Genomic DNA, 27,048 nt, shown 5'->3' on the forward strand with positions numbered 1-27,048 from the left:
AAGCAGTAATCAAATATATATATATAACATATATGTTATAAATGATTTTTACATTTTCTGGAATTTGCTTTTAAATACTGTATTTTTACATTTTGGAGAGGAAAACAGAAAATTATTTTTTGCCTATTATCATTATTATTATTGCACACTGTAGATAAACAAAATATATGTCATTATATATGTCATATTTGTAATCAGTGTGGTAATGTAAATAGTAACATTGTTTGGCACAAAATTATTATAATATTTTTAACTACAAAGACATCTGATGTTCTGCATTTTGTTTTTCTTTTTAATGGGACAGATTTAAACTGTCTGAGCAATTGCTGGCAAAGCAAAAAAATAAATAAAAAATCTGACTTTTTCCAAATCAACACAGTGCTGCGATTACATGTTGTGATCTTTCTCAAAGCTGAAAATCTTACAAAGGGATACAGTTATTACTGTAAGTTACCAAATGAAGTTTAATTAGACTTGCCGCGTCACATTTGGAAACGATTCACAGCACAGCGTCTTTCTCCTGCACATTGTCAGGTAAGATGTTGTTAACCTGCAGTTTGACGTTTGTGTTTGAATCGTTGACAGAGTCTGAGCGCTGCTTCCATTCACTGTCATTCGGCTCTGTCTCTGACTCACTGAATGAATGAACTCTTCCCACATTGTGCTCACGGGTCACTTGTCAAACTGTAAGCAGTCCTGTGAGCAGAAATAGCTCTGGCCCAGCAGGTTTTCGAGAGTCCAGCCGAACACACACACATCTGAGCGTCTGGATTAAAGTCAGTTCAACTCTGAAAGGCCACTAGCACCAAATATGACTGCATTTCTATAGATGGGACAGGTGTTACCTACAAACACCCGTGAAGGAGATCAAACCCCATCTCTTTGTTAAATGCATGCATCAGCGCAGCAATAAACATGTGTAGGAAGCCTTAAGCTTAAATTATTTCAGACAACTTTTCAGTCTAGCATATTTTGCCAAACATTTTACTGAATGTTGTCAGTATCATTTAAATAAGTCATTTATCTTAAGAGTCCAACTATCATTTATGAACAAAAAACTTTTTAAAAGAAAGCTTTACTATTTTGAAATCTCAACGGTTGTTTCTAGACAGAAGAAGAAATATTTTATTTAAATAAATAAATAAATGAAGTGGAAATATAAAATATAAATATAGAAAGTTATGAAATATAAATCTAAGAAAATTACAGTAGATTAAAATAAAATTACAATTATTGCCTTAAGTTTTTAAGATGAAGCACTAAAATTAATAACTGGAAATAAATAAAACTAAAACCACTAAAAATTAAAACTCAAAAACAAACAAACAAACAAAAAAGATATAGTAATATGTAAAAAAATAAAATAAACTAAACCAAACTAAAATTAAAACTCAAATAAAACAAACAAACAAAAAATGTATAGAAATATTTAAAAAATAATACTAAACTATACCAAACTAAAATTAAAACAAAAAAAACAAATGAAAACTAAATAGAAATATTTTTAAAAAGAATAATAAACTAAACCAAACTAAAATGAAAACTCAAACAAACTTTTTCTTTTTTAAATTTAACTATCACATATAATTGCTAAATAATTAAGTTGAGATTAAATTAAAACTAAAAAAATAAGTAAATGGCAAAGTAAAGAAACGCTGAGTCTGAGTAACACAAATGCATACAATAAAACCAAACCTACAAAGAAACTAAATAAATGGAACATCAAACGATTAAAAAAAAAGTTTCTAAGTTAAGGTTAGGTTATATAACCCTGCAGAGTTAGGTTAAAATATAATTAGCAAAATGTAATCAAAAATAAAGCAGAAGAAAACAAAAGCACCATTATGAGGAATATAAATTTGATTTACATTTTTGCTTGATGAAGTCAGACTTTGAGACTAAGAACCTTGTGCGTTTATAGTTCAATGCTGGTTCTGAAGCAATATTTCTCAGATGAATGAACATATTCTGATGCTTTAGATAAGACTGTGTTGCATAACACTATTCACTGTTTTCTTCAGGAAACTGCTGCAAATTGTTAGAACATTATATATAAAATGGACTGTTATACTTTACTTCTGCATTTCAAAATTTTACTTTTAACTAAATACTTGTTTTCATAATGTGTTTTATGCCTCTGTGTTGCATTTTTTTATGTTGCATGTCCATATGTATATATTGTGTGTTTATGCATTATAAATTTCCTGTGTTTATCCTCTGTATGTATGTAGGGTCGACTAGGGTCACAAAACCCCTATTAGTCTGTTTAATGGGTCATGGTCCATGTAAAACTACTGATATATTATATACATCATGCACATAAATAGTTTCCATTTGTAATGCAGTTTGTAGTCTATATTTCACTGAGATATGCCATTTCCAAATGTGGAAACATAGACTTATTCGGATATAATTAGCAAGACAGTAAACATTTAATTTTTATATGTTTCCTTTTTTATCAGACGTCTAGTTTGCATAACATAAACCCAATAAAATAAATGGTTACATAAAGTGTAGGTTCTGCAGAAATACAAACATCATGCTTGGTTTGTGTACTGGCATTCTTATGCACTTTATGATTTTTTTGTGTTTGTCAGTCACCTGTTATTGTTTAATTAATTGTTTGGCAAATTTTCGCAGATGAAATCCAGTCATTTCATAGGAATCTGGAGTCTGCACCATCTGAAGGTAATTGTGACTTTTTATATCACACTTAACTTTTATTGGTGCAATTCTGAGTTTATATCTCACAATTCAGACTCTTGAATTGAAAATTGTAGGCAGACACTGGGAACGACCCACAGGAATTGATTGGTATTTGTGTGGCGGCCTTTGGCATATGTTGAGAATGATCTGTCTGTGTTATTATAGCTGGCATTTGTCATAAATCAGCATTGAAGCCTCTCACTGACCCATGTCTGAGTCCAATATAACTATATTTACCCAGCAGCTGTCCAGCAAACACACTGTGGAGGGCGGTGAGGTGTCAGTGATCCCATGAATTCTTATGCGCCAGCCGGGCACACGGTTCTGCATCAAATCTACTCTGGCACAACTTGAAGAGAAACACAATTAAACAAATAATTAATCCCAGTGCTCGTTTACAACCCATGATCAGACTGGAGACCAAACGAGATGGTAATTTATTCCACATGTTGGTATCAGGCCTTAAATATAGTGCAATATGATTGTGCCTTTCATCATTTGTCTAAAAAGAGAAGAAAATACTTGATTTCCATTTGCTGTAAAATTACAAGACACAACAGCAAAACTTCCTCCAGGAAAACTGGTAGGCCTACATTCACAAACACAAATATTACTGAGTGAAGAGCCAATAAATCTGCAGCTCAGAGGCCAATGATTCATGACTCATTACAAAACCTCTCAGAGAGGTTTATGTGTAGTAATGTGAAATATGACTCGTTTTATTGCTCATATTTACGTGTAACTTTAGCACGTCCTGCGCGTGCTCGATACAGACTCGATATACGCGAATATTTATACGGTAAGTCTGATGTTTATTTTTTCACCTACGGCAATTCACATGACTTGTTATTGATATAATGTGTAAAAACGTAAACTTAATGAACATAACGAGTTCAACATCACCTGAACGTTTCGTCAGGAACCCCTAAGTGTTCACAAACAAACAGTTTCTTAACTTTTAGTCGACTAGTCGCCAAATTGTACATTCGCCGAAGAAAACAAGAAAATGGATTGCTAATTATCAAAAGTAGCCTATTTATCGTTTTGAAAACATTGAAACAATACAAGACTCCAAAGCTGCCTTTGTATTTATTTTTTATATTTAAATAACAGATTCGTGTTTTATACATTTATATGTTTTTCTACATTTTATGTGTCTATAATTTGTATTAAATTAGTATTGACTTCAATAATAATATCCTGAGTATCGTCATGATTTGAGCGTCGACACTGACATCTAGCGGTTAGTCAGAGCATTGCACGAGCAGTAGACTCATGAAATCATTACATTTACTGCACTTAGATGTGTGTACATGTGTTTTGTGTACAAATATGCCGTTTGAAATTAGGTCTGGCTTAATAAGGAACAGCTTTCATAATCTCAACAAATATGATCAGAGCATGTATGAAGACGCTGAAGACGTACGATGCATTTGCGCTGGCTTACTGGACCGTCTGAATCTTGAAAAACACATTGTGGCCAGATTCACAATGTTAGTGTAGATTTGTGTCTTAAGGAATGTTCAGCCGAAAACTGTTTATTTTATAAATAGAAAGACCAGAGGGATTTTCTAATAATAGAAACCAAATATTCCAGAAAAGAACCTTGAGGGTTAAGAATATGCAGCATTTTGTAAACAATGTGGGAAAATGTGTGAGCATCATGGGAATATTTCCAAGCACTCTCATGTCCAGAGCCAGGGTTAATTATGTAATATTGTTTTTTTTTAAGTCCCAGATGAAGTGAAGCATGGATGCTAATGAATGCAGGCTTTGTGTTTATCTGTTCAGACTGCAGCAGGCCCTGTTGAAAGAGATGCTGCACACATTATGACATTTTCCATTTTATTTTGTGCAAACACTTTTAACAAGTTTCCAAATGAATCTTGTGCTCTGGATTCTTTGGATTAGGCACAAAAACATTCTGTTTTGTTGGGCTGTGGCCTGGATGATTAAAGACCCCAAACTGTCAAAGTTGAATGAAGTTAGGGGGCCACTGGGGCGATGAGGTAGCAGAGTTTCTGTGGAAACAAATCCACACAGTCACATGGCTTCATACTAATGAATATTCTCACCAGCTCCTTCCAGACCGACCAGTTTGTTGGTCACTTTTGGCCTATGCCATCATCAGCATGAGCTTAACAGGGATCGATCTGTCTTTTAACGGGACCACCTTACTGAAATCAAATGACACAGAAACACAGGCCGCTCTCTATGGTGAGTAAACCGTGTTTTAACTCATTAATATGATCTGCTAGAATTTAGCAATCTTGAACAGTATATTTCACCAAGCAAATGTGCTTATGCTATCTATCTATATATTTTCTTTTCTCACACAGAAGTCAAGGTTTTCAATATCACCCTTTCTTCAGTGGCTCTGTGCATCCTGACAGTGACAGGAATCCTCAGCTGTATCTCGTACCGAAGACACAGAAGGTGAGTAAACAGATGGGGAAAAACAATTGCAATGAAACAACACAAAAACAATTTTTTTTAGCGAACTATTTCACATGAAGTTTGCAATTTTTATTTTAAAATCATATATATTGTAAAAAAAAAAAAAAAAGTATTTTTTAAATATAAATAAAGATATATGTATTTATATAGCTTTAGAGCAGAGACATGATGATGAAGTATACGAGATGGGAGAAAAAAAATATTGTAATGATTTTGTTTTCTCAAAAAAGTATTGCGTTTCTCCGAGAAAATTTGCATTCACTTTCAAAAGTATTGCAACCCCCCCCCCCCCCCCCCCCTTATTATGTGCATTACAATATTTTTATGAGGGAATGTAAACGCATTGAAATATACTTTATTTTAGCACTTTTGAGTTTTTTCTCCCAACTTATATTATTTCCATAACAAAAGTTGTGCAAGCGAATCCAAAATTTCTTGAGGTAATGCAAAAGCATTGAAATATATTTATTCCAAGGCTTCTGAGTTTGCTAGGAAAAACTTTTGCCTGTTCTTGCAAAAAGACTGCGTTTCTCCTGAGAAGGAAACGTTTATTGTAAAAGAACACAATAGTTTTGCGAGAGAATGCTAAGTTTTTCAGGGAAACTCCATACTTTTGTGAGCAAAGTCAAGTTTTTTGGAGGAACTAAATAGTTTTGCGAGAGGAAGCAAAAATTCACAGGAAAAAAGCTAAACTTTGTAAGTGCATGCATAGTTTTCCACAGAAGCGCAGTACTTTTTTTTGCAAAAGAATGTAAAGGTTTTGAGTGCGAATACAAAGTTTCTCAAGAATTTCCAAAGTTTGCTAGAGAATGCAAAAGCATTGAAAAAGTTTTCTTTCCATCACCAGGTCCCTTATAGTCTTATTCGGTCTAGACTATCTAACTGGATCCTAAAGTGTGTCTAACATCTGCAACATTATCTATCTTTGTGTCACAGGAAGTGTAAGCGTGCACACGTCTATGAGAGCGCCGTGGCCTGCGAGGTTCCTGAAGAGCCGGTGGGTGTTACGTGTGTGAGGAAAACCCATAGTTGTTGTAACCCGCTTGCTCTGTTCAGAAGACAGGAGAAACTGAAGGACAACTCCCACATCCACTACATCTACACCAACCCTCTGCCTGTGGGACACGAGGAGGACAGGATCCCCCCTCACACGGTGTCCATACACACCCCTCTCCCACTGCAGGACTACACCAACGCCCCCTACAGCGGCATCATCCTAGCCCCGCCCCTTTTTTACATGCAGCTGTAGAAAGGTAGTATTTCAGGAACCGTTTTCTCACCATCATGTGATACGACACAAAAAGAGACGTTTAGCAGAATGTCCGTGCTGCTATTTTTCTTAAAATGTAAACGAATGCTTGTGTAAGACAAAGGCTGTGCATCTTTTCCATATGGTTTAATTGGCTCATAAAACAGCTGATGAAAGCGTGCTTTACAAAAGAAGCAGAAAGTGAAATATATCCACCAGAAAAGCAGATATAGACCAAGACTGAGAGAGAGAACAAGAGGGAAAAAAATCAATGGCCATCGATATGACGATGACAAAACAAACCAGTTAACAATATTTTTAGACAATCGGCTGAGTTTCTCGGATCAGCCAATCCAGAGCCACCTTCCTGCCTTGGCGCTCGAGCTCCGCCCCAATCGTCTCCCGGCATTTCCTGTGGTAGTCATTCACCCAGTCACGCTGCAGGACAACAAATATGTGTTATTACAGCAATCCATGCTATAATGAAAGCCAATTCAGGGTGGTCTGAAGGACTTATGTAACTCAAATGTCTCACACGAGGTCTCAAGGATAAAGCAAGTAAACTTCAGATTTTACATGTGTGCTGATGTCATGAATTGATGTAAATGACCTAATCGTAACAAAATGATGTAAATATTGTTGATATAAATATTGTAAATATTTTTGCACTAATTAGTTTGTCCACAAGGTGGCAACACTGACCCACTGTGATTAACAACAAACTAATGCAAATGCAACTACTTGAGTATTACTTTGAAAGGTTGTGTGTTCTGCTACAAGTGTATGCTAACATTCGTGTCAAAACTAAAGTATACTTTGGGCTTTAAATAGGAAGGTATGTATGTGACGTGTAGTCCAAGTATGGCCCATCCTCGCAATTTGTGCTCTGCATTTAACCCATCCACACACACACACACACACACACACACACAGCAGTGAGTAGTGAAATAAACACTTTGTAACAAGCAATGTTTGTGAGACTTTTTTCAAAGTAATAGACTACAAACAGCCTAATAACTAAAAACAACATTAGCATGCTAATTGGGGGTGTTTATACAACTATACCCTACTATCTGTTGGGCTGCTCTTACCTCTTTCTGTGTGAGCAGGTCTGTGTTGATCATCTTCAGCTGGATGGGGACCAGGGTGAGGGGTTCAAAGGTCAGACTACCTCTGTTTCTGTAGTTATACTGAAAGAAAGGAAAGGAAAAACTGAAATAACATACACTAGCCCTTTCAAAGATGCATTAAATAGTTTTTGGTTTAGTGTCGTTATATCTTGAACTCAACACTGACACCTGTTGGTGTGGATGAAGCATCACAGACATTCAGAAAACAATTTAGCTAGTGCATCTTTAAAATGAACTGTGTCAGAAAATGTATGTATTTTATAGACATAAATATGAACAGATTATGGTGGGACCTGATGAAGTAATTACCTTAGTTTTGGCAGGAATTACCAGGACAACGTTTTCCAGGCGAATGCCAAAAGATCCATCTTCATAGTATCCAGGCTCTGGAAACGAAACATGCACGAGACTCAAATTTACCTCAGATGTCATTCCTATGTAAGATATAAAGATATCACTCAAATAACAAAAAGAAAATAATTATTAAAGCGCGTATGCATTTCCGTACCATCACTGACAATCATTCCAGCCTCCAGAGGTTCATCTGCAAACGTTTTGTAGCTGATGCCACACGGACCCTCGTGCACGTTCAGGAAACATCCGACGCCGTGGCCGGTACCGTGAAGATAGTCCAGCCCAGAGTCCCAGAGAGAAGCGCGAGCAAACGAGTCCAACAGATGACCTGCACACAAGAGCACAGTCCACTGAGACAAAACATTTCTCTCAGCTTCACTGGTAAGACTGGTTTTAAAGACGTACCTTTGGTTCCATTGGGAAAAACAGCAGCGCTGACAGCGATGTGTCCCTTTAGGACATATGTAAAGCATTCCTGTGGAGATCAGAGCGTGGAAGGACAGAACTATTAGCATTATGGGTAGACCGATAGCTTTCAGACTGTGAAGTAGGAGTGTTAAAAATAATAAAAATAATGAAAATGGTTTATTATTTACCTTCTCATAATCAGAAGGAGTCCCAAAGTGCATCGTACGCGTCACATCTGTTGTTCCATCTCTGAATACCAAAGATAGAAAAAATTATAATTTCATAGTAGATATTATTTGTATTTATTTGAACTCAGGTATTTACATATTTAAATTATTGCTCTTTCAGACAATGTAAATAAATGTTCCCTTTTAAATTAAAATGATTCATTACAATATACAATAATATATATACATTCTTAAAGGTGAATTTATATAGAAATAATGCATTAAATTGATTAAAAAAAGCATTTATAAAACATTATATTTCAAATAAATGCTGTTATTTTGAACTTTCTATTCATAAGAAAATACTGAAAAAAAGTAAGTTTCAACTAAAATATTAAGCAGCAAAAACTTCATAGGAAAAAAGTTTCTTGAGCATATTTCTGAAGGATCATGCGACACTGAAGACTGCAGTAATGATTTCAGCTTTAAATCATTGGAATAAATTGCTATATATACAAAATATATTTAAATAGAAAACTGTTATTTTAAATTGTAATATTATTTCACAATATTACTGTTTTTACTGTATTTGTAATTAAATAAATACAGCCCTGGTGAGCATAAGAGAATGCTTTCAAAAACATAAAATAATCTTAAAAATGTACAAATATTTTATTTGACATATATAACATTATAATTTTTTGCAATATATAGCATATATGCATGTGTAAAAATGTGTAGAAATGTGCATGTGTTTTTTACATTTCACTCAGGAACACATAACTTTACAAATACATGTAATCTTAGGTTGATTGTGATTTCTTTTGAGCAGTGTTCATGTACTTACAAGAACTGAGCCCCGGAGTCAATAAGATAAACTTCATTTAGAGAAAGAGTCCTGTTGGTTTCTGGAAGAGGCCTAAAAGACACGATAGAAAAGGGTACTTAAAAATAGAAAAGAAATTCCATTAAGTGTTTCCTTAAATACTGGATTATCAAGAGCTGAAGAGCTGACCTGTAATGTATTATAGCCCCATTTGGTCCCACACTAGAGATGGTTGGAAAACTCAACCCAACAAAGTCTTTCTGTTGACTAGATAGAAATAAAAGATTTTCATTAGAGAGTAGCTTTATTTTTTCATTGTCTGCAGTTCCACAGATCACCAGTTAGTGGCGCCAAAAACAAGACAAGGCAGCGTTTAAAATTTGTATTATAATGCTACAGTGTTTTATAGAAATATATACAAATTTAATTAAGTCATTGAGCGTGGATAAATTCATTATTTTCTTATTTTTGCAGGTCAAATGTAGCATGTTTGACTCACCTACGCAGTTCTTCAGCTTTATCTGCCACTGATATCTCTGTAACCGTACCTTTGGGAATCTGTACAAATGAAAAATACAAGCCTCATATTTTCTTCTTTCATTCAATAAAAAAGGAATTTATATTATAAACATCAGGAAAGACTCCTAATTATATTTCCAATTAATAAAACATCTGTATACAATGATACCTCCTTCTCCAGCCAAGCAAAAAGTTCACACAGCGCCACTGCGTCTTTGATCTGCGATAAAAAATAATTAAAGAGAATAAATAAAGCAAGTCAAGTGAAGGGTTTCTGAAATATCTCTAGGCACGTGGACTTACGTGTGCCATCTTCATGCCTTGGATCTCTGTGGGGTTCTTGACGGCTTTAGCCAGACATAAAGGTGTGTATGGGATTGCAGATCTGTGGGCCTGGACAGTTACAACAATATTGATTCATATTCAGCCACTTTAGATGGAAAAAGTCAAATATCAAGACCTCTTGAAGGAATAGTGCACAGAAAAATGAACCTTTGCTAAAACTTTACTCTCCCACAGATCATCCAAGATATAGATTTGAGTTTGTTTCTTTATCAGAACAGAATTGTAGCATTGCATCACTTGCTCTGCAGTGAATGGGTGCCGTCAGAACGAGAGTCCCAACAGCTGATAAAAACGTCACAGTAATCCACACCAATCCGGTCTATAAATGAATGTGTTGAGAAGGGAAAAGCTGCATGTTTGTAAAAACAAATCCATCATTACGATGTATCCTCTATATTTATCTAATGAATCGGGTGAGAAATATACACAGATCAAACACTGTTTACAAGAGAACACGGTATAACAATGTTTTTGATGTGAGAGGACAACAAAGGATGGATGTTTTCACTGGAGGAAGTGTTGTTATTGATTATGGACTGGTATTTTGTCTAGAAGTGATGGTTTAAAGTTAAAACATCTTAATGATGGATTTGTTTCTTACAAACATGCAGCCTTTGTTGTCTCTAAACATTAACTGATGGACTGGAGTGGTGTGGATTAATGTGACGTTTTTATCAGCTGTTTGGATTCTGACGGCACCCATTCACTGCAGAGGATCCACTGGTGAGCAAGTGATGCAATGCAAAAATTCTCTTGGTTCATCTTGGATGGCCTAGTGATTAGTACATTTGTAGCTAATTACAATTTTTGGTAATCTATTCCTTAGCTATTGAGGACTGGTCCTACTGCAACCATTAAAAAACATTTAACTTCCATAATATGATTTACATTGAAAACATATACTGATATATAGTTAAGAAATAATATATCAGTAACACTTTTGAGCCACACCTTGGGTATGACTTGTGTAAGAGCGCAGCTGGCCTTGTCACAAATCCACATCTTCTCTTTGGGTGCCAGCGCCGCACAAACTGCCTGCAGCTCCGTGTACACAGACTCGTACGGAAAACAGTGTATGGTCAGATCTGGTTTGCTGGGACTGTCCAGTTTCAAATGCTCCCGGACCACAGGGTCCAACAGACGCTTGCTGTTCACAAACAATCTAAAAACAAGAAGTGAGCTCAATTGAAATCTGGGACATTTTCAGTATAAAGTGAAGAATCAGGAATGCATTTTTACTTTATGCTGCTAATGCCGATGATCGCGTAGGCGAAGAACACGGGGTTGTACTGTATATCTGACCCGCGCAGGTTAAAAAGCCCTGTGGAGAGAAACAGTAATTTCATATTCTCAGTATTAATTCATAAATCTTCTCTCATGCAGAAAAAAGTCTTAAGAATGTGAATAATAAATAGGTGTACACACACACACAAACACACACACACACACACACACACACCGGGGTTAATAAGAAAGTGGAGAGGGAACAAGGGCTGGGTTGTGACACACACACACACACACACACACACACACACACACACAGCGTGTGCAGTCTGGTGATACGTACATGCAATCTCATCTAGAGCTGTGACCACAAACCAGGAAATCTTCCTTTCTGCCATTTTCCCCCTCAGAGCTGTAACTTTATCTTGCCATGTGAGACCTGCATGGGAAAAAAGCCACAAAAACATTTTTCTTACTTTACTGTGGCACAAACTTGTGTAGAGGCTTTATAACTGACCTTCAGGAACAAATTTCTATATCGTTTATCATCCAGTGAGATGTGCTGACCGGTGTATTTGAGTCCCAGTGCGATGAGTTTGGTGCTGGGACGAGGTGGCCGATCCTCCCAGATGGCATCAATGAGATTGTCCTGCACCGCAACCAAAGAGTGACCCGCGCTGCTCAAAGCCTTCCACATGTTCTTCCACTGGTCTGAAAAACACGAGCACAGACACATGATGCATCCGCATGACTAACAATCTAACAATTCAAATAATTAGGATATCTCCACAATACTACGTGACAATATGTGACCCTAGACCACAAAACCAGTCATAAGGGTAAATTTTTTAATATGTTTTATACATTATATTATAAATATAAAATAAATTAAAATTAAATTAAATGTATGCATTTAGCAGACGCTTTTATCCAAAGCGACTTACAGTGCATTCAGGCTATCAATTTTTACATATCATGTGTTCCCGGGGAATCAAACCCTCAACCCCCAAGCTCAATGCTCTACCAATTGAGCTACAGGAACACTAAATAAGCTTCCCATTGATGTATGGTTTGTTAGGATCTGACAATATTTGGCCGAGATACAACTATTTAAAAATCTGGAATCTGAGGTTGCAAAACAATCGAAATACTGAGAAAATCACCTTTAAAAATGTCCAAATGAATTCTTAGCAATGCATATTACTAAACACAAATTAAGGTTTAAATTATTTACGGTAGGAAATTTACAAAATATCTTCATAGAACATATATCCTAATGATTTTTGGCATAAAAGAAAAATCTATAACTTAAGACCCATACAATGTATTTTTGGCTATTGTTATAAATATACTCCAGTGACTTAAGACTGGTTTTGTGGTCCAGGATAACATATTATAAAAGAAACAAATGAATGCTAAATCTTGAATATTAAACAGTAATACAATTATTATATATATTTTTTATTTATAAAAAATAAAAATAAAGAAAATGTTGCATTACAGTCCTACTGATATGAATATCGATATAGACGTATATTCATTCATTTCAATAGTCTAAAGTGTCATGCACATTGAAACAAATCAGATTAAAAAAATATTACTCAATATAGTATAGTTATTAAATTATTTTAAACTTTAATTATTAATATTTAAAACAATTATAATTTTATTACTATTTCAAAAAAAATTCTCAATTCACTAAAATATCTGCACAAAAATGTAAAGAAAAAAAAATATGAATGAAAATATTTGTATGGATAACTATATTCATTATTTTCAGTAGTCTAGATTAATATGCAGAAGAGACAAGTAATACTTTTCATTAGCATATTAATAAAATTACTTTTAAATAAATATTAATATAACTTTAACATATATTTGTATACATAACACGTTCCCCTAAAAAAAAAAAACATGCCACCCCCATTAATATGAATGAAAATATTTGCATGAATGCAAAACTCTATTCATTATGGTCTTGAGTTCTTCACCGGCAGCAATGATCCAAGGATCAACTCCCACTCTGGAGTTTTCTGGGAGAACGCTGATGAGCCAGTCCTCCTGAGAGGGTGTTTCCTTCAGTCCTGACAATACAAAACAGCAGAATCAATGTTGCATATAGTCTAATCATTGTGTATATGCTCAGTACTGATTTATGTGAAGTCATCAAATTGAGTCTCACATTCAACAATATATTTTAATAGATGTTTTGCCATGGTTTATGAAAAGCAGCACCCTGGCTGACATGCTTTCACGATTACGTTACAACAATCTCATAACAGATGTAATGAACTACTGTAGCAACCGCATGTCATAAAACTATGCTATCATTCACTGTACCCATTTTCATCAAGGTCCAGTTAGTGTCCATCTGTTGGCTGGCCTGCAGGAAGTACCGCCCATCTGTCCATAAAGCAGCATGCTGTTCTGTCACAATAGCAGTACCTGAAACAAGCATGTTTGTAAGGTGGAGTACTTACAAATCACAGTCTGCACATCTGTAAATCACTGATTACATGTTTGAGTTGAGTTACACCTCATGCCACCCTTGAATGAATCTGTGTCCACATGGACCTCCACAGTCCAAAAATAAATAAAAACCTGTCACACCACTGACCTGTAAATCATGTACAATAAGCAGCCTTTCATAGTCATAAAATATAAATCTCAAATCCCAGTTTGACTTCCCCATTCTTTGATTGAATGGCATTTCGTTGAGTGAACAGCATTGTCTCGTCTTGACAATGTCAAGAATTGCCAATTTTAACTATGGGATTATATTGTCTGCTTTTGATCTATTTCTATTTATGTAAATAATCAGTATCTTTATATGAATGCCATCATTTACCTATAATGTTTCTGTAACTCGTTTCTGTATAGTTGATAAATCTCCGCTGTGACTGAGTAAAAAGGGTATTAAATGTTACTGTAGTTCATTTTATAAAAGTGAATCCTTTGCACGCACCTGCAGAGCCGTTGAATCCGCAGATGAATTCACGACGGCAGTCACAGCGCGCGATGTATTCACTCTGCAGGATGGACAGATGCAGCGAGTAAAAGAGAGAGATGAAGGAAAAAAGTGAGATCAGCTCTGTCAGCAATCGGTCATAATTACTGCCGATTTACCTGATTTGGGGTTTGGGTCGGGGGTGTTGAGGGAACAGAGACACTACACACACACAACTACACTGTGAATTATGTAATTTTATGATTCTAGGGTTCTGGATGTTTATAAGGTTAAATGTTTTAAAAACAAATCACAGGGTGAATGTTTATAAACGGCAAGTTCTAGGTTTATAAGGTGAAATGTTTATAAATCACATTCAGTGTTTTCTTCAAATCACAGTCTGTATGTTGATAAACCAGGTTGAATGTTTAGAAGTAACAGGCTGTGAGTTTAAAAATCACAGGTTGAATGTTTAGAAATAAAAAAGCTATATAAAATCACACTTGTTTTTACAAACGATAAAGTGTTTGTTTGTGAAAGTGTTGTACACTTTCTGTATTTATAAATCACAAGTTGTTTGAGTTTGAATGCTTATAAATCACAGGCTGTGTGTCTAAAAACAGTAAATTTATAAATCACGGCCTGTACATTTATAAAACACAGGCTGAACATTTTTAAATCTCATGCTCTATGTTTACACAGTGAAATGCTTATAAACATATCAAACAGTATTTATACAAATCACAGGCTATATGTTTGTAAATCCAAGTTGAAAGCTTATTTATAACAGGCTCTGTTTATAAAAACAGTATATAGTAAAGTACAAATGACAAGTTGTACATTTATAAATCACAGGGTGTATGTTACAAGTTTAGGGTTACAAGGTTACAAGTTTAATAATCACAGGTTGTATGTTTCTAAATCAGGCTCTATATTTATAAGCCTGAATGTTTCTTAATCACAGGCTATGTTTATAATGTGGAATGTTTATTCAACACAAGTTGTGTGTTTAGAGGCTTACATGTTTACACACCACAAGCTGTATGTTTTTAAATCACAGGCCGTATGTTTATATATCACAGAAATCACATTTGTGGAGCCCAGCTCAGGGGTTTTTAGAGCAGGTTTGAGTGTATTGAGATATCACCTGATGTGCATCTCCTGACGGGACGATGTATGCTTGGATGGGCTCTGTGATGTACTTGCTGTTCTTCATGGCCTGCCGGAGCTGCCTGAGCAACTCCACTGTGATCTTTGGGGACATAGCGTCTGCTGAGAGAAGTGGTCAAATTTACACTAGTCATCTTCACACTAATTTTCCAATGTAATATTTTAGCCAATATCTAATTTAGTACACATGACCTTTCACTTTCAGACCTGTTAACCAAGACAGAGAAAAAAATGTAACCTTGATATTAGATTCAGTGATATCAGATAAATGTCTATTGATATGAAATCACAATTAACAAGTTACTAATGCATTGACAGAACAGAGATATAAACACACTTGCAAAGTAAGAAATGTGTGCATGTGCAAAAAACAAAAAAAGAAGCCTTTTGTAACCAATTAATTACCTGAAGCCATTTTCTCTCTGTGAACCTGAGACTTTACTGGTCACATGGAGCTCAAAGTTGGAAAGATATGAGATTGTTAACCTGTACCTTGCACAGATGGTCTCTCGGGTGGCATGAAGCGGCCATCCCATAGTTAAAGATTTACTGTCATCTTGCCCTGTGATCATTCAACCTTTACCAAATGCGAAACAAAAGACACTAAACGTCCTCTTTCAAAGATACCACTTTCTGTCATTGATATCAGTGAATGAGGGAATCAACTTAATGAATAAATATATTTTCTGATTCAAGTTTACACTGTTTCTATAAGGAACTATTAGGGATTAGGGAATAAGGAATATTAAAATTTTATAGTACTTATAAAAGTACTATGTAATTTGGTGGAAAGTATGGTTACTATAATTAATTTTTGTAAGGATTTCAGGAAATTCAAGTCACAGATATCATAAATACCTCTTATTTATGTGTATGGTTAAAACCCATTTGGGCTGTGCTAATTCATTCATTCGTTCACAAATAAAACGCACTGTTCTTAAAAGGCAAACACTGCATCATCCAATCATGTCGATGGAATTATCATATCGAAAGCTGATTGGACGAACTGGATCCACAGTTCGACAACATAAACAACGAAACATTTAAGCATTAATTTACACGGAAAATCGGCAGTGTACGAGGAAATGACAACGCATCATTAAATTAAATTAAACAGAAAGAAAACTTGGATGGAAGTTATTTGTATTATGTTTTGTTCGTGGTAGGTGTGGCAGTTTCCGTATCGTTCCGTATCATCTAAATGGAATGCTTCCAAAACAAAACAATGATCCTAATCTGCAAACATAAGTTACTTTATTTGTGTTATTTATTTGCACTTGTATCATGACATATCTTCATTCTTATCAAATGAGGGAGAATTTGTGATCCGTGCCAACGCTTCTCCATTTATCAAAACACACGCGTGTTATGCAAGTGACGACAACAACAACAATAACACTCGCGCTGCACGAACCACTGTTTCCTGAGCATGGAGCACATACAGCGAACGACTGACATCAAGCAATTCACCAGTTACCTTAGAGAAGCGAGCCTTGAAATGTAAACTATTGGGAAAACTCTGCTGTTCCTTGTGTTAGTGTGCAAAGGAAGCTGCCATTACAGTGATGACGCGTGCGCTCATGTGACTGTCACGTGGCGCGCGCAGCGGTCAGTGTTTGGATTGACAGCAGTGTAATAGACATTAGACATGTTTAGTTATAGAGGAATGCATTTTAAAAAGTACATATTATATTAAATGTGTGTGTGTGTGTGTGTGTGTGTATATATATATACACACACACACGTTATTCTTTAAAACTGTAACTAAATGTGTTTGTTACTTTTTATAAAAAGTAATGTGTTATGTTACATCTGTGTTTTTGTTTTGGAGATATATAATGCATATTTGGGTTAGGTAAAGGACTGCATGCTTACCAAGGTTGCAATTGTTTTATTACAAATATTGTAACCTTTTTCTGAGATATAACTACAAATTAAACTAACTAATCTAATTTAAATATATTTAAAAATGAATATATTTTAACAGTTTAAGCATCATTATGTATTTAGTGTCAGAAAGAATTATAATATACTGATTTGCTGTTCATGAAACATTATTACTATCAACGTTGAAAACAAGTTAGGCTGGTTTCAGAATTCTTTGACATAAAGTTAATTTGAAATAATGTATTTTTAACAGTGTAACATTTATATCCTTGCTGAATACTTTATTTATTTAAAATTCTTACATCCCCCACAATTACATAACATTTATATGAGTAATATTCTTAGCAAATCACCTGCCGGAAATACAAAAACAAAAAACCCACACAAACAATGTAAGATGTAAGACTTCGTTTCACAGGCTCATATAACAAATTATAGAGTGTGTTGCATGAAAACAAGGGAGGTATTGTATTCACACAGATTGCATCATACAAATTTACACTGAATAGAAATAAATCAGAGTTACAGGGAAGGAGTATAATATTAAGTTGGGTTTTTGAGGAATTTAGAACAAATACAATTCCATTAATCCCATAACACACTATTAAGAACAGAGCAGCAAGATCCAAAAACATGATCATATTACTTGTTTTGTGTAACATGACAAAATGAGGAATGTTCTCTAAAGATTTGGTATGATTTGAACAGTTTGATGTATCCCTGCAGTTGGGCCAAAGGTGTCCTGGTTTATTCAGGTAATGAAGTAAAGGCAGTGCTGTGTTATCACTGCAAGGTCCATCTAGTGTCTCAGTAACCTGATCAGACAGACTGCAGCCGTCATAACCGACAGTAACATCCTGCAGGGGACCAGCATCAGTCCCGTGTTTCCAGCTGAGGAAGGAAGGGATTCCGGGTAATGAAGTGTAAAATACTTAATAATGATTCAAATGTTAAGAAACACAGACTTACTTGGTGTGCACGTCTTTGATTCTTTGAAAACACCCATCATGTCACTCGTCTTAACTGATCTCAGCTTCTCTTGGCTCACTTCACCTGGAAAACAAGTTGTTACAACAACATTTATGTTTCTATCTGTTTAACCTGTCACTATAACTTTGGTCATTTTGGTAATAGATAATTTAGTATTTTATATTTCTAGGGCAATTTTTTTTTTACTACTCTAAAGGTGTACAATTCAAAGTGATTCATATAAAACATTTTTCTTTTTTTGTGTGTCTTTTGAAAGGACAGTATTGTTCATTGTTTCAACAGACAAAGCATACTAAGTCAGTTCATACTCTCATTCCTGCAGCAACCCATGTGTGACAGATGATCATATAAATTATCACATAAATCATAAAATCATTTACACATTTTAGGAGTGTTAATAAATAAATTGCGTTTGATTTAGTTACATAATATTTAAATGTATATATTTACACATTATAAAATATGTTTGTATATACATACAGATATTTATAGAATAGTTTATAGAGTAGTTTATTGTATAACAATATATTATTCATTTTATTTCTATGCCATTAAACAGTGAGCTGTGTTGAACTTTTGGTCAATGTATACATGTGTCTGATGAACATTTCACTGTTTTTTTTCTTCTTCAGTGTCTCGCTCAATGGGCTCATTTTTTTTAAGAGGTCATTTGAAGCTGAAAGCAATTCCTTGAAAAGCGACAAAAGCTGCACTTCATATTCTGTGCTTTTGTTTACCTGACACCAGATAATTAACCTGCTGGCATTTCCCATCAGGCCCTTGAGAAGGAGAACCAGGTAAGATGGAAACTCTGGATATGTGCAGGTTTAACACATCTGCCACTCTCTTACGGAAATCATGCCTGTACACAAAATTATTACACATTACAATGTGTCATAATAAAGCATGTATTTCTTATGCAAAAAATATCTTTTACATATAATGTAATAATTGACCTGTGATTATTCTTTTATGCTTTAAAGGATAAAAAAATAAATAAATCCCATTATCATAACAGCATGTACTAAAAAACGTTTTTATACCATTCAGCCTCATATTTTAGTTGTGAAACTCTTTAATGATTTTGGGTTAGATTTCTTTGTGCAGAGAACACAGAGAGTCAAAGGGGTGGTTGGTTGCATCTTCACTTTTTTTAACTTAAGTTAGTTTGTAAAGTTGCTGTTTGAGCATAAAGAATATCTGCAAAGTTGCAGTGCTGAAAGTTCATTGCAAATGGAAATGTCTTTTAAAATTCTGGCAGTTTAATGCCTCAAAAACGCCTGGTGAGGGACTACAACAAGCTTCTTCTTGGGTCTGTTACATCACAAACCCAGATAAACTGCAACAAAGGGGGCTAGGCCATGTTGTGCTGCTTTAGAGAAGAGGAAGAGAAAACTAGAGGTGCATGTAAAAATCTGTGCATATATGAATCGAAACCTAATGGATTCACAAGTTTCAAAACCAATGTTCATGAAGCAGTGGTTCTCTAAATGTGAAAACAAGAATTGTCAAAGGAAGTAAAATGACGGGAAGGAAGCAGATGATTATGGCCCAGTTCTATCATAGACAGGTTTTGTGTAAAGCCCAGAGCATATTATTAGACGATTCCCACCCTATGTATCACGAGTTTCACCTTCTCCCTTCTGGCATTCAGTACAGAACTCCTATTAGTAAAATATATCGGTTTAGACATTCATTTGTCACCTCAACTGTAAAGTTTTTAAATTTCTGGTCAAAAATAAATAAATAAATAAATAAATAATAGGAAGGAAACTGAGTGTGTTTATTTGTATTGTGTGTTTGTGCATTTTAATCTTATGTGATATGCTTGCAACAAATTTGTCTTTGGGAAATAAATGAAGATGAACTAAACTAAACAGGAAGGTGAACTATTGTGTGTTACATGAAACAAGAAGTCGTCTGAATTATAATAATTATTTCCCATCCATGATTTTTTGGAAAATATGCAATTGTCACCTTAAGGATCTACGTCTCTCTTATCTAATATTTAAAAAAAATATATATTTTTTTGTTATAACGTTGATACAGATAATATATCTAAATATTTAGCATGAACATCAATTTGAAGAATATACCTGCTGAAGGAGGCCATTGTGGGGAAAATCTGGGTGGCAGAAGGGGATTCTGGGTGAATATCTGCACATGCGGTTGTGGTGTTATTGAGTCTGAGAACTAATGCCCTATGGACAACTAGGGGGAACAACATTTGAGACAATTTCATTGTTGATCGTTATGCAGAATTTTATTCTAAAATATCATGTCTGTGCAAGTTCTTCACATGTGCTACCTGTGAAGTCTCCAGCCAACTGCAGCAGAATGTCATTGTACAGTTGTCTCTTTTTAAAACTTAGGGATCCATGTCTGCCCGTCAGATCTCCAACCAAACAGGACAAAGTCCTGTCCCGAGAACAGTTGTTTATCTGAGAGAGAATGATTTCTGTCTAAATTATTTTGCATAGTATTTCTATGTATGGGAAAATAGCAGTTTCTCACATTTGTCATGTTGAATGGATTATACATTTCTTCTTCACCAGGACATGTACCATCTGACTCCACCGGCTTATCTGCAATGTACCAGGACGCTTCTGCAAACTAGAAACCAATAGCAGAATTCCTCATATTCAATTAAATTAAATATCATTGTGATAGCTGACATGACTAATAAAAAACGGATAAAATATAACTTACATTTGATGACTTTGATGCCCGCACATCCACTTCTAACATAACGTCACCAAAGCTGCTATCTGGAAAGGATAGCTGGGACTGAAGACATGCACAGTGTATCACTTAGCATTAATTTATTACATTTAACATTTGTTTTTAAATTAATATTTAGTTTTTAGGGTGGGGTTTAGGAATGGGTTGAAGCAAAGTTAAAAAATTAAAGACAGATGTCAAATGCTCTGGACAAAATGTGCTAGAAATATACAATTATGTATACAAATTATGTATTTTGCTTTTTACCATCATTACTGTCCCAGTTACAGCATTACTAAACATGGCCTTGGCGATCACCCAGTTTCCGTCTTGGGAGACTTCTGCTGAGATATTTGCACATCTCATTCTGTGAATAATAATAATAAGAGAAAATGCAGAAATGGGAATCAGTTGCACCTGCAGTTGTTTTCCTGTCTCACTTATTTATGGTTCCCCTTCTAATAGTTTTTGGAGAAGAAAACTAATAGCTTTTATTTATTTTAAAGGTCAAAATGTTTGAGGATGTATAATTCGTAAAAGGAACCAACCTTGATCCGTTAGCGTAATGGATGACCAGAGACCGGCCAATTATGCTGTACGGTCCTGAAAGTGGCATATAACCATCCGTGTACTGGTTCTGAAAGTAGTTCTGACCCGTCAGGTCTCCAAACTTCCCACTGATGTCTCCAATCTCATACTGGTCAACTGTGCCATTCCCTGGAGCTGGAGATGAGGCTGTGTTCACAGAAAACGGGTTGAAGTGTCCCATGATGTTGGTGTCAGAGCAAGGTTCCTGGGTGCTCTTGATTGGAAGAATATGAATGTGGTAGCCACCAGCTCTCGCATTAAGCCCAGTAAAGGAGATATTTAGGATTGTTGGCCCTTGAGGAGAAACTTGGGAGAATCTGACTTGACCTTCAGAAGTTCCAGGTCCAAGCCAAGAATCCGAACAAGCAGAGGGAAAACGGTACAAGGTGAGGTTTGCACAAGCAATCCGTGGACCTGCTTGGTTTGGACCATGTATCACCAAAGAACGTCCAACCATTCCAGTCAACCAAGAGGTGGTGTCAGTAAAAAAGTTCTTGGTTGCCACTGTTCCCATCTGAGACTGTAGGTCCACAGTCTTGTGCTTGCCGGAGATATCCCCAACTTCACAAGCAAAAGGACTGTTGGGACCACAGTTAACAGTGTATACACTCCCTGTGGTGTCTACGTTGTATGGATTCCAGTGTCCTCCAGTGGACAGACAACCTCCCTTGTCACTGTCAGTCTCTGTGCTGATGGGATAGTTGTGGACATGCCAGTTGTGATTCATCGTAGAAGGTGCAGAAAGTTGTCCATAGGATAGGTCCATAAATAGAGAGACATCGGAATATGGGTCACTAATGAGTTGGGTGAAGAGGACCGTCCCCACAACCAGTCCACGAAAGGCAGCCTTGGCGACAGACACTTCGCCTGGGTAGCCGAGACTTGCACAAGCAAATCTGGTCCCATTGGGAAGGTGCATAACGAGAGAGCGACCCACAATGCTATTCCGCCCAAACAGAGGTAGGTTCCAATCCGTGAAAGTGGCTTGAAAGTTATTTGATTTCTCCAGAGATCCATGCTTCGCGCTCAGATCTCCCACCTCAAACAGATCATGAGTGGAGCCTCTTGGTGGCGGATACGCTGGTGCCTGAGTATTCACATTAAAGGGGTTCCAGTGACCCCCAAGGTTGTTGTTACTGCAGCTGCTATCAGATGGAGATCTCATTTGGGGCAGGGGAAACTGATGAACGTGGTAAGGGCCAACTCTTCTGTCCAGGTTTGTCAGGTTAACAATGATGGTGGTGAGATCAAACGGAGATGGTTGATGGAAGGTGAAGTAGCCTTTAATCCCTTGCATGTTCACAACAGCATTAACTACCTTCATTGCGACGCTTCGGATCTCTGCACACATGTAGCTTGAGGTCAAGTTGAGAATGGCAAAGTGGACATTAGAATTGAGAGTGGATATTTCCAACCGAGACTTCACAGGTTCTAGAGGTGATCCCACATTCAAAACACCCAGCTTTGTAAGACTCTTGGGATCCAGACTACCAAGAAGTGTATTGCAGGTGGTGGCAGAGCTTTGTGACACTAAAATCGTGACATTTGGAAAAGTCCTGGTCTGATCTACATTTTTTAGATCTGAGAGAACCCTTGCCCCTGCTTCTCCTGTCACTTGCCGGATGTAGATGTTTCCAGCTATGGGACTGAAAAACCGTGCCTGCCATGTCCTTACCTGGGACTCTGATGTAAGTCCAGCACAAATCCTTGTGCCAGTGCATGTGTCCACAAATACAGAGAGGTCATCGAGGCTAATTTTCTGTTCAAATAGAGTGGACACATTCACAACAGCCTGAGGCTGATCTACAGAAAATGTGAACACACTCTCTCCTATGTGTGACTTTTGACAAGGTGAAGCAAAATGGCCGTACATAACCGGGAATATAGTGAGGGAGATATTGATTCGACATGTGCCGGTTCCTGTGAGATTAGTGGTGGACTTCTGCTCTGTGGAGTCAAAAAGGATCCAACCAGTGACTCCCATCATGTTGAAGTCAGCCCGATACTGCACACAAGAGGCAGAACCTGAACAGAGTCAATGGAATACACAAAATGTCATAAGTTTTAACAGTGGTCGAATTGCAAATTTGGGGGGAGGGTGGTGTGATCAATTTCTTTGTATGGGGTAGGGTTGGGGTTTGTATTCAATTCAGGTTATTTGTACAGCGCTTTTTACAATACAAATCATTAAGAAAATTAAGTTTCTACAATATTTAGTAGTAGCTTATCAATAGTGACTGTCAGTTTATGTGCATATGGTGGAAAACAAGTGAATGGACAGTTAAATCACTGGCTCACGATTCATTCAAAAACAGATTCATTCAAGAAATGAAACACTGTGTTGCTCTAGTCTACACTGTTGTATAAAATTATTAGCATATTTATGTGCCGATATTCAGAAAAGTACATTGCTTGTGCAATGAATATTAAAACATAAAAACTCATACATGGGTATTTTTTCTTTCATTGCTGGAATTAAAATGGCATTCTGTGACGAGTGGGGCGTGGCCGAGGGATGTGGGAGTGAGGCCGGTGGAGTGATTGGAGATGAGCTACACCTGTTCGACCCGCCGGTCTCGAGGCCCACGGAGGAGATGGAAGGATATAAAACTGGAGCGACGACAGTGAAGGACGAGAGAGGACCAGGCCTGGGATTTTAGTTGTGTTTTGGTTTTATTTTGTGCGCATCAGTCGTCCGTGAGGGGCTGATGCGCTGTTTTGTGTTTATTTCTGATTATCCAAGTTTCATATGATTGTCCGCCGGTTCCCGCCTCCTTCTTCCCAATGATTAGGAAGCTTTATCTTTACACATTCTAACTGCATTCTAATGGTCTTTGTGCAGTGAATGCTTCTGGATTCTCAAGATGTGCTTTTGTTTCTTTTTTGCAAAGTCGGTGACATACCCGTCAGCTCGTCTCAGTCCCTTACAGTCACACCTACAGCACAATTATATTATGTCAGGGCAGGGGCAAAGGCAGCGGACGGGCCTGGCGGGCACAGCCTCCCCAGTTTATTATTCAAATATAATATTTGTTAAATAATTATAGTTTCATCTATTTTAACACAATTAGATAACTATTATAACATCTGAAATAACTAAAACTTATGTGTTTTTGCATAGTTCTTGATGAGTTTGACTGACAGCCGTGTTAGCCAATTGTTATCCAGGCTGTTTCGGGCATGTTGCGCGTGTACATTTGTGCGTGTTGAATTACATTCAAATTTGAGTTACATTCTTCTGATTATTAGGCCTATTCATATTATTAAGTTACTTTTATTATTAAATTATTACAATTTAAAAAAAATTGTGTTTCTATTACAATTAATTTCCCCCGAAGTAATTTCATAGCGCATCACGGCATGACGCACTGCGAGGACAAAAAAAAGATTAGACTAGTTTAGGCTGCTCCTCATTGAAAATGTTTTTTAAAAGAGGTTTATTATACAATTAATTATAGGCCTAAAATTAAAATTATTATATAAAAAAAGCTTTAGTTAAAGCACCGACTTTTAAAAAAAAGAAAGAACAACCTCTTTAACACAAAATAGGCCTACCCTTTTTTCTTTATTTTTACATTTATTTATTAATTATTTTGATGAAGTAGATTAGTTTCTCAGCGTCTCAGAGAATATATGTCGTCAATGTAGCATGTGATGCCAAAAGCACCGTCTTTTTCAACTGAGATTAAGAAATTCAAGAGTTTCAATGCCTAACTCTTACGCAAAGTTTTCATGTTGCTTGTTTGATATCCATTGGCTCAGGGTTTGAGATTGTGGGCTGCTGCTTTGCGCTAAGCCACTGTATGCCAGCACACTTTTGCCCTGGCCCGCCAAAAATAAAATTATGGCTACACCACTGTGTCAGGGCAATGTCTTTAAAGTCTAATCAAGGAAAAAAGAATTCCTTCTGTTGTCTTATTTTTAAAGAACTTCGGAAGTTGCGCTTGAACCATTTTGCATGAAAAATTACTGAAATTGCTTCAGCTTGCGGGAGCTTGTTACCGAGTTCTGATTGGCCAATCACCATTACTTCATTTGTGAATTATTATAAGTAGGGAATTTCAACATTTAATTTGCACAATTCATTTTTCATAATACACAACAGTATTAATCTAAAGGGGGGGTGGTTTAACAGGGGGGGGGGGGGTGCTTTTTCTCTTTTTCTTTTCACCAGACCTGCATCTACCCTCAATTCGAGCCCTGGGTATTAGTATAAAACATTTTCATTCTTTTCAGGAAGTCTATAAAACTGTGATTTCAAGTATTTCATTTTAGCAGATCACATGCAGATTTATCAAACAGATCAGTCGGATGCTGTATCACTGAAATATTCATATAATCTTAGATGCTGAGTCATGTTTCCAGTGTAAGAACAGACATATTACTCATGTCAGGGCCTCTGTTATGTGTACGATTGTTAGTTATCAATAATACAGATACAGGACATTATTATCACCTTTATTTGACGGGTGGTTTCAGGTGTTAGTGTTTCAGTTGCAAACATGACATTTCTAAGAGATTCTCTAAGAAGAATGCTGAGGATTGTCCTGTTAAAATTCAGTGAATTCTGAGGTTTAATACATGAATAAATATTGTCACATTTGAGCAGAGTCATACTGAGCAAGAGTAATTAATGCAAAAAACAGGTAAGTTTATCCAAAACTCCAATTGATAAAGATTATCAAATACTTTTCCACTACTTTCCCAATTGCGTATAGGTATGAATGTTAAATTTTATTTTAACTCATACAACATAACTGTAGTGTGGATACAGTTTAATTAAGTTGAAAAATTTGGCTTAAAATTAGCATTATTTCACATGCAATAAAAACTTATCATGTAAGTACATTGACCTTGAAGTTTGTTCACTGTGCCTGTTATGCCTTAAACATTACTTTATACCTAATGAAACACTAAGTATCACATACAAACACTAGGGATCACTAGGTTTGACCAATTAGGCTGTAACACGCTAACATGTTAACTAAGAATGTATAATTCTCCAACAATGTCCAAAAGTAGAGAGTATTGTAACTTGTGACACAATGTGATGCAAATTCAGAAACCTCTCCCTTTAACTTTGCAGAAGTTTTCCAGAAACTCAAACTTGACAGACCGAACACTGAGAATCTTCAGTCAATTATTCAGAAGAAAAATTAAATAAAGAAATAAATACATAAAAAAACTTACCCCACAGGATGAACAAGGTCAAAGCTCTTGGCAGCAACATGTTGACAGCTGTTGCTTGTGTAGAGTGTGTGTGTGTGTGTCTGTGTGTGTGTGTGTGTGTATGCAAGCAATAGTTAGAAAGTGATATAGTCTAGACACAGTTGTGTGTTAGTGGTTTCACAAGGGAAGCC

At 36.1% G+C, this 27,048-nt stretch overlaps 2 protein-coding genes across 5 annotated transcripts; both read right to left on the reverse strand.

The window, feature by feature from the left end:
* Window positions 1–6,546: 6,546 nt before the first annotated feature.
* Window positions 6,547–17,115, reverse strand: LOC132131176 (xaa-Pro aminopeptidase 1-like). Of its 4 annotated transcripts, none has more exons than XM_059543167.1 (20): window positions 16,980–17,115; window positions 15,480–15,604; window positions 14,351–14,414; window positions 13,726–13,830; window positions 13,377–13,469; window positions 11,953–12,096; window positions 11,729–11,824; window positions 11,401–11,482; window positions 11,113–11,323; window positions 10,120–10,209; window positions 9,986–10,036; window positions 9,797–9,855; window positions 9,487–9,564; window positions 9,319–9,390; window positions 8,493–8,553; window positions 8,302–8,371; window positions 8,051–8,224; window positions 7,852–7,928; window positions 7,504–7,602; window positions 6,547–6,850 (listed from the first exon to the last, which is right to left on the reverse strand). In XM_059543167.1, exons 2-20 carry the CDS (start codon window positions 15,594–15,596, stop codon window positions 6,731–6,733), a joined length of 1,863 nt encoding a protein of 620 aa, XP_059399150.1. In that variant the 5' UTR covers window positions 15,597–15,604; window positions 16,980–17,115; the 3' UTR covers window positions 6,547–6,730. The 4 variants fall into 4 exon arrangements, with proteins under 4 accessions (XP_059399150.1, XP_059399151.1, XP_059399149.1 ...); XM_059543168.1 differs by having other exon boundaries at window positions 15,480–15,601; window positions 16,980–17,105; XM_059543166.1 differs by lacking the exon at window positions 16,980–17,115 and adding an exon at window positions 15,908–16,161 and having other exon boundaries at window positions 15,480–15,601.
* A 263-nt stretch (window positions 17,116–17,378) lies between these two features.
* LOC132131407 (uncharacterized) lies at window positions 17,379–23,012 on the reverse strand. Its single transcript, XM_059543422.1, has 9 exons — window positions 21,649–23,012; window positions 21,368–21,467; window positions 21,089–21,166; window positions 20,894–20,992; window positions 20,688–20,820; window positions 20,476–20,590; window positions 19,117–19,241; window positions 18,359–18,442; window positions 17,379–18,280 (listed from the first exon to the last, which is right to left on the reverse strand). The coding sequence occupies exons 1-9, from the start codon at window positions 23,010–23,012 to the stop codon at window positions 18,189–18,191; spliced, it is 2,190 nt and encodes a 729-aa protein (XP_059399405.1). The 3' UTR covers window positions 17,379–18,188.
* Window positions 23,013–27,048: the final 4,036 nt, after the last annotated feature.

The sequence above is a fragment of the Carassius carassius genome, chromosome 48 (assembly GCF_963082965.1).
Source record: "Carassius carassius chromosome 48, fCarCar2.1, whole genome shotgun sequence".
Lineage (NCBI taxonomy): Eukaryota > Metazoa > Chordata > Actinopteri > Cypriniformes > Cyprinidae > Carassius > Carassius carassius.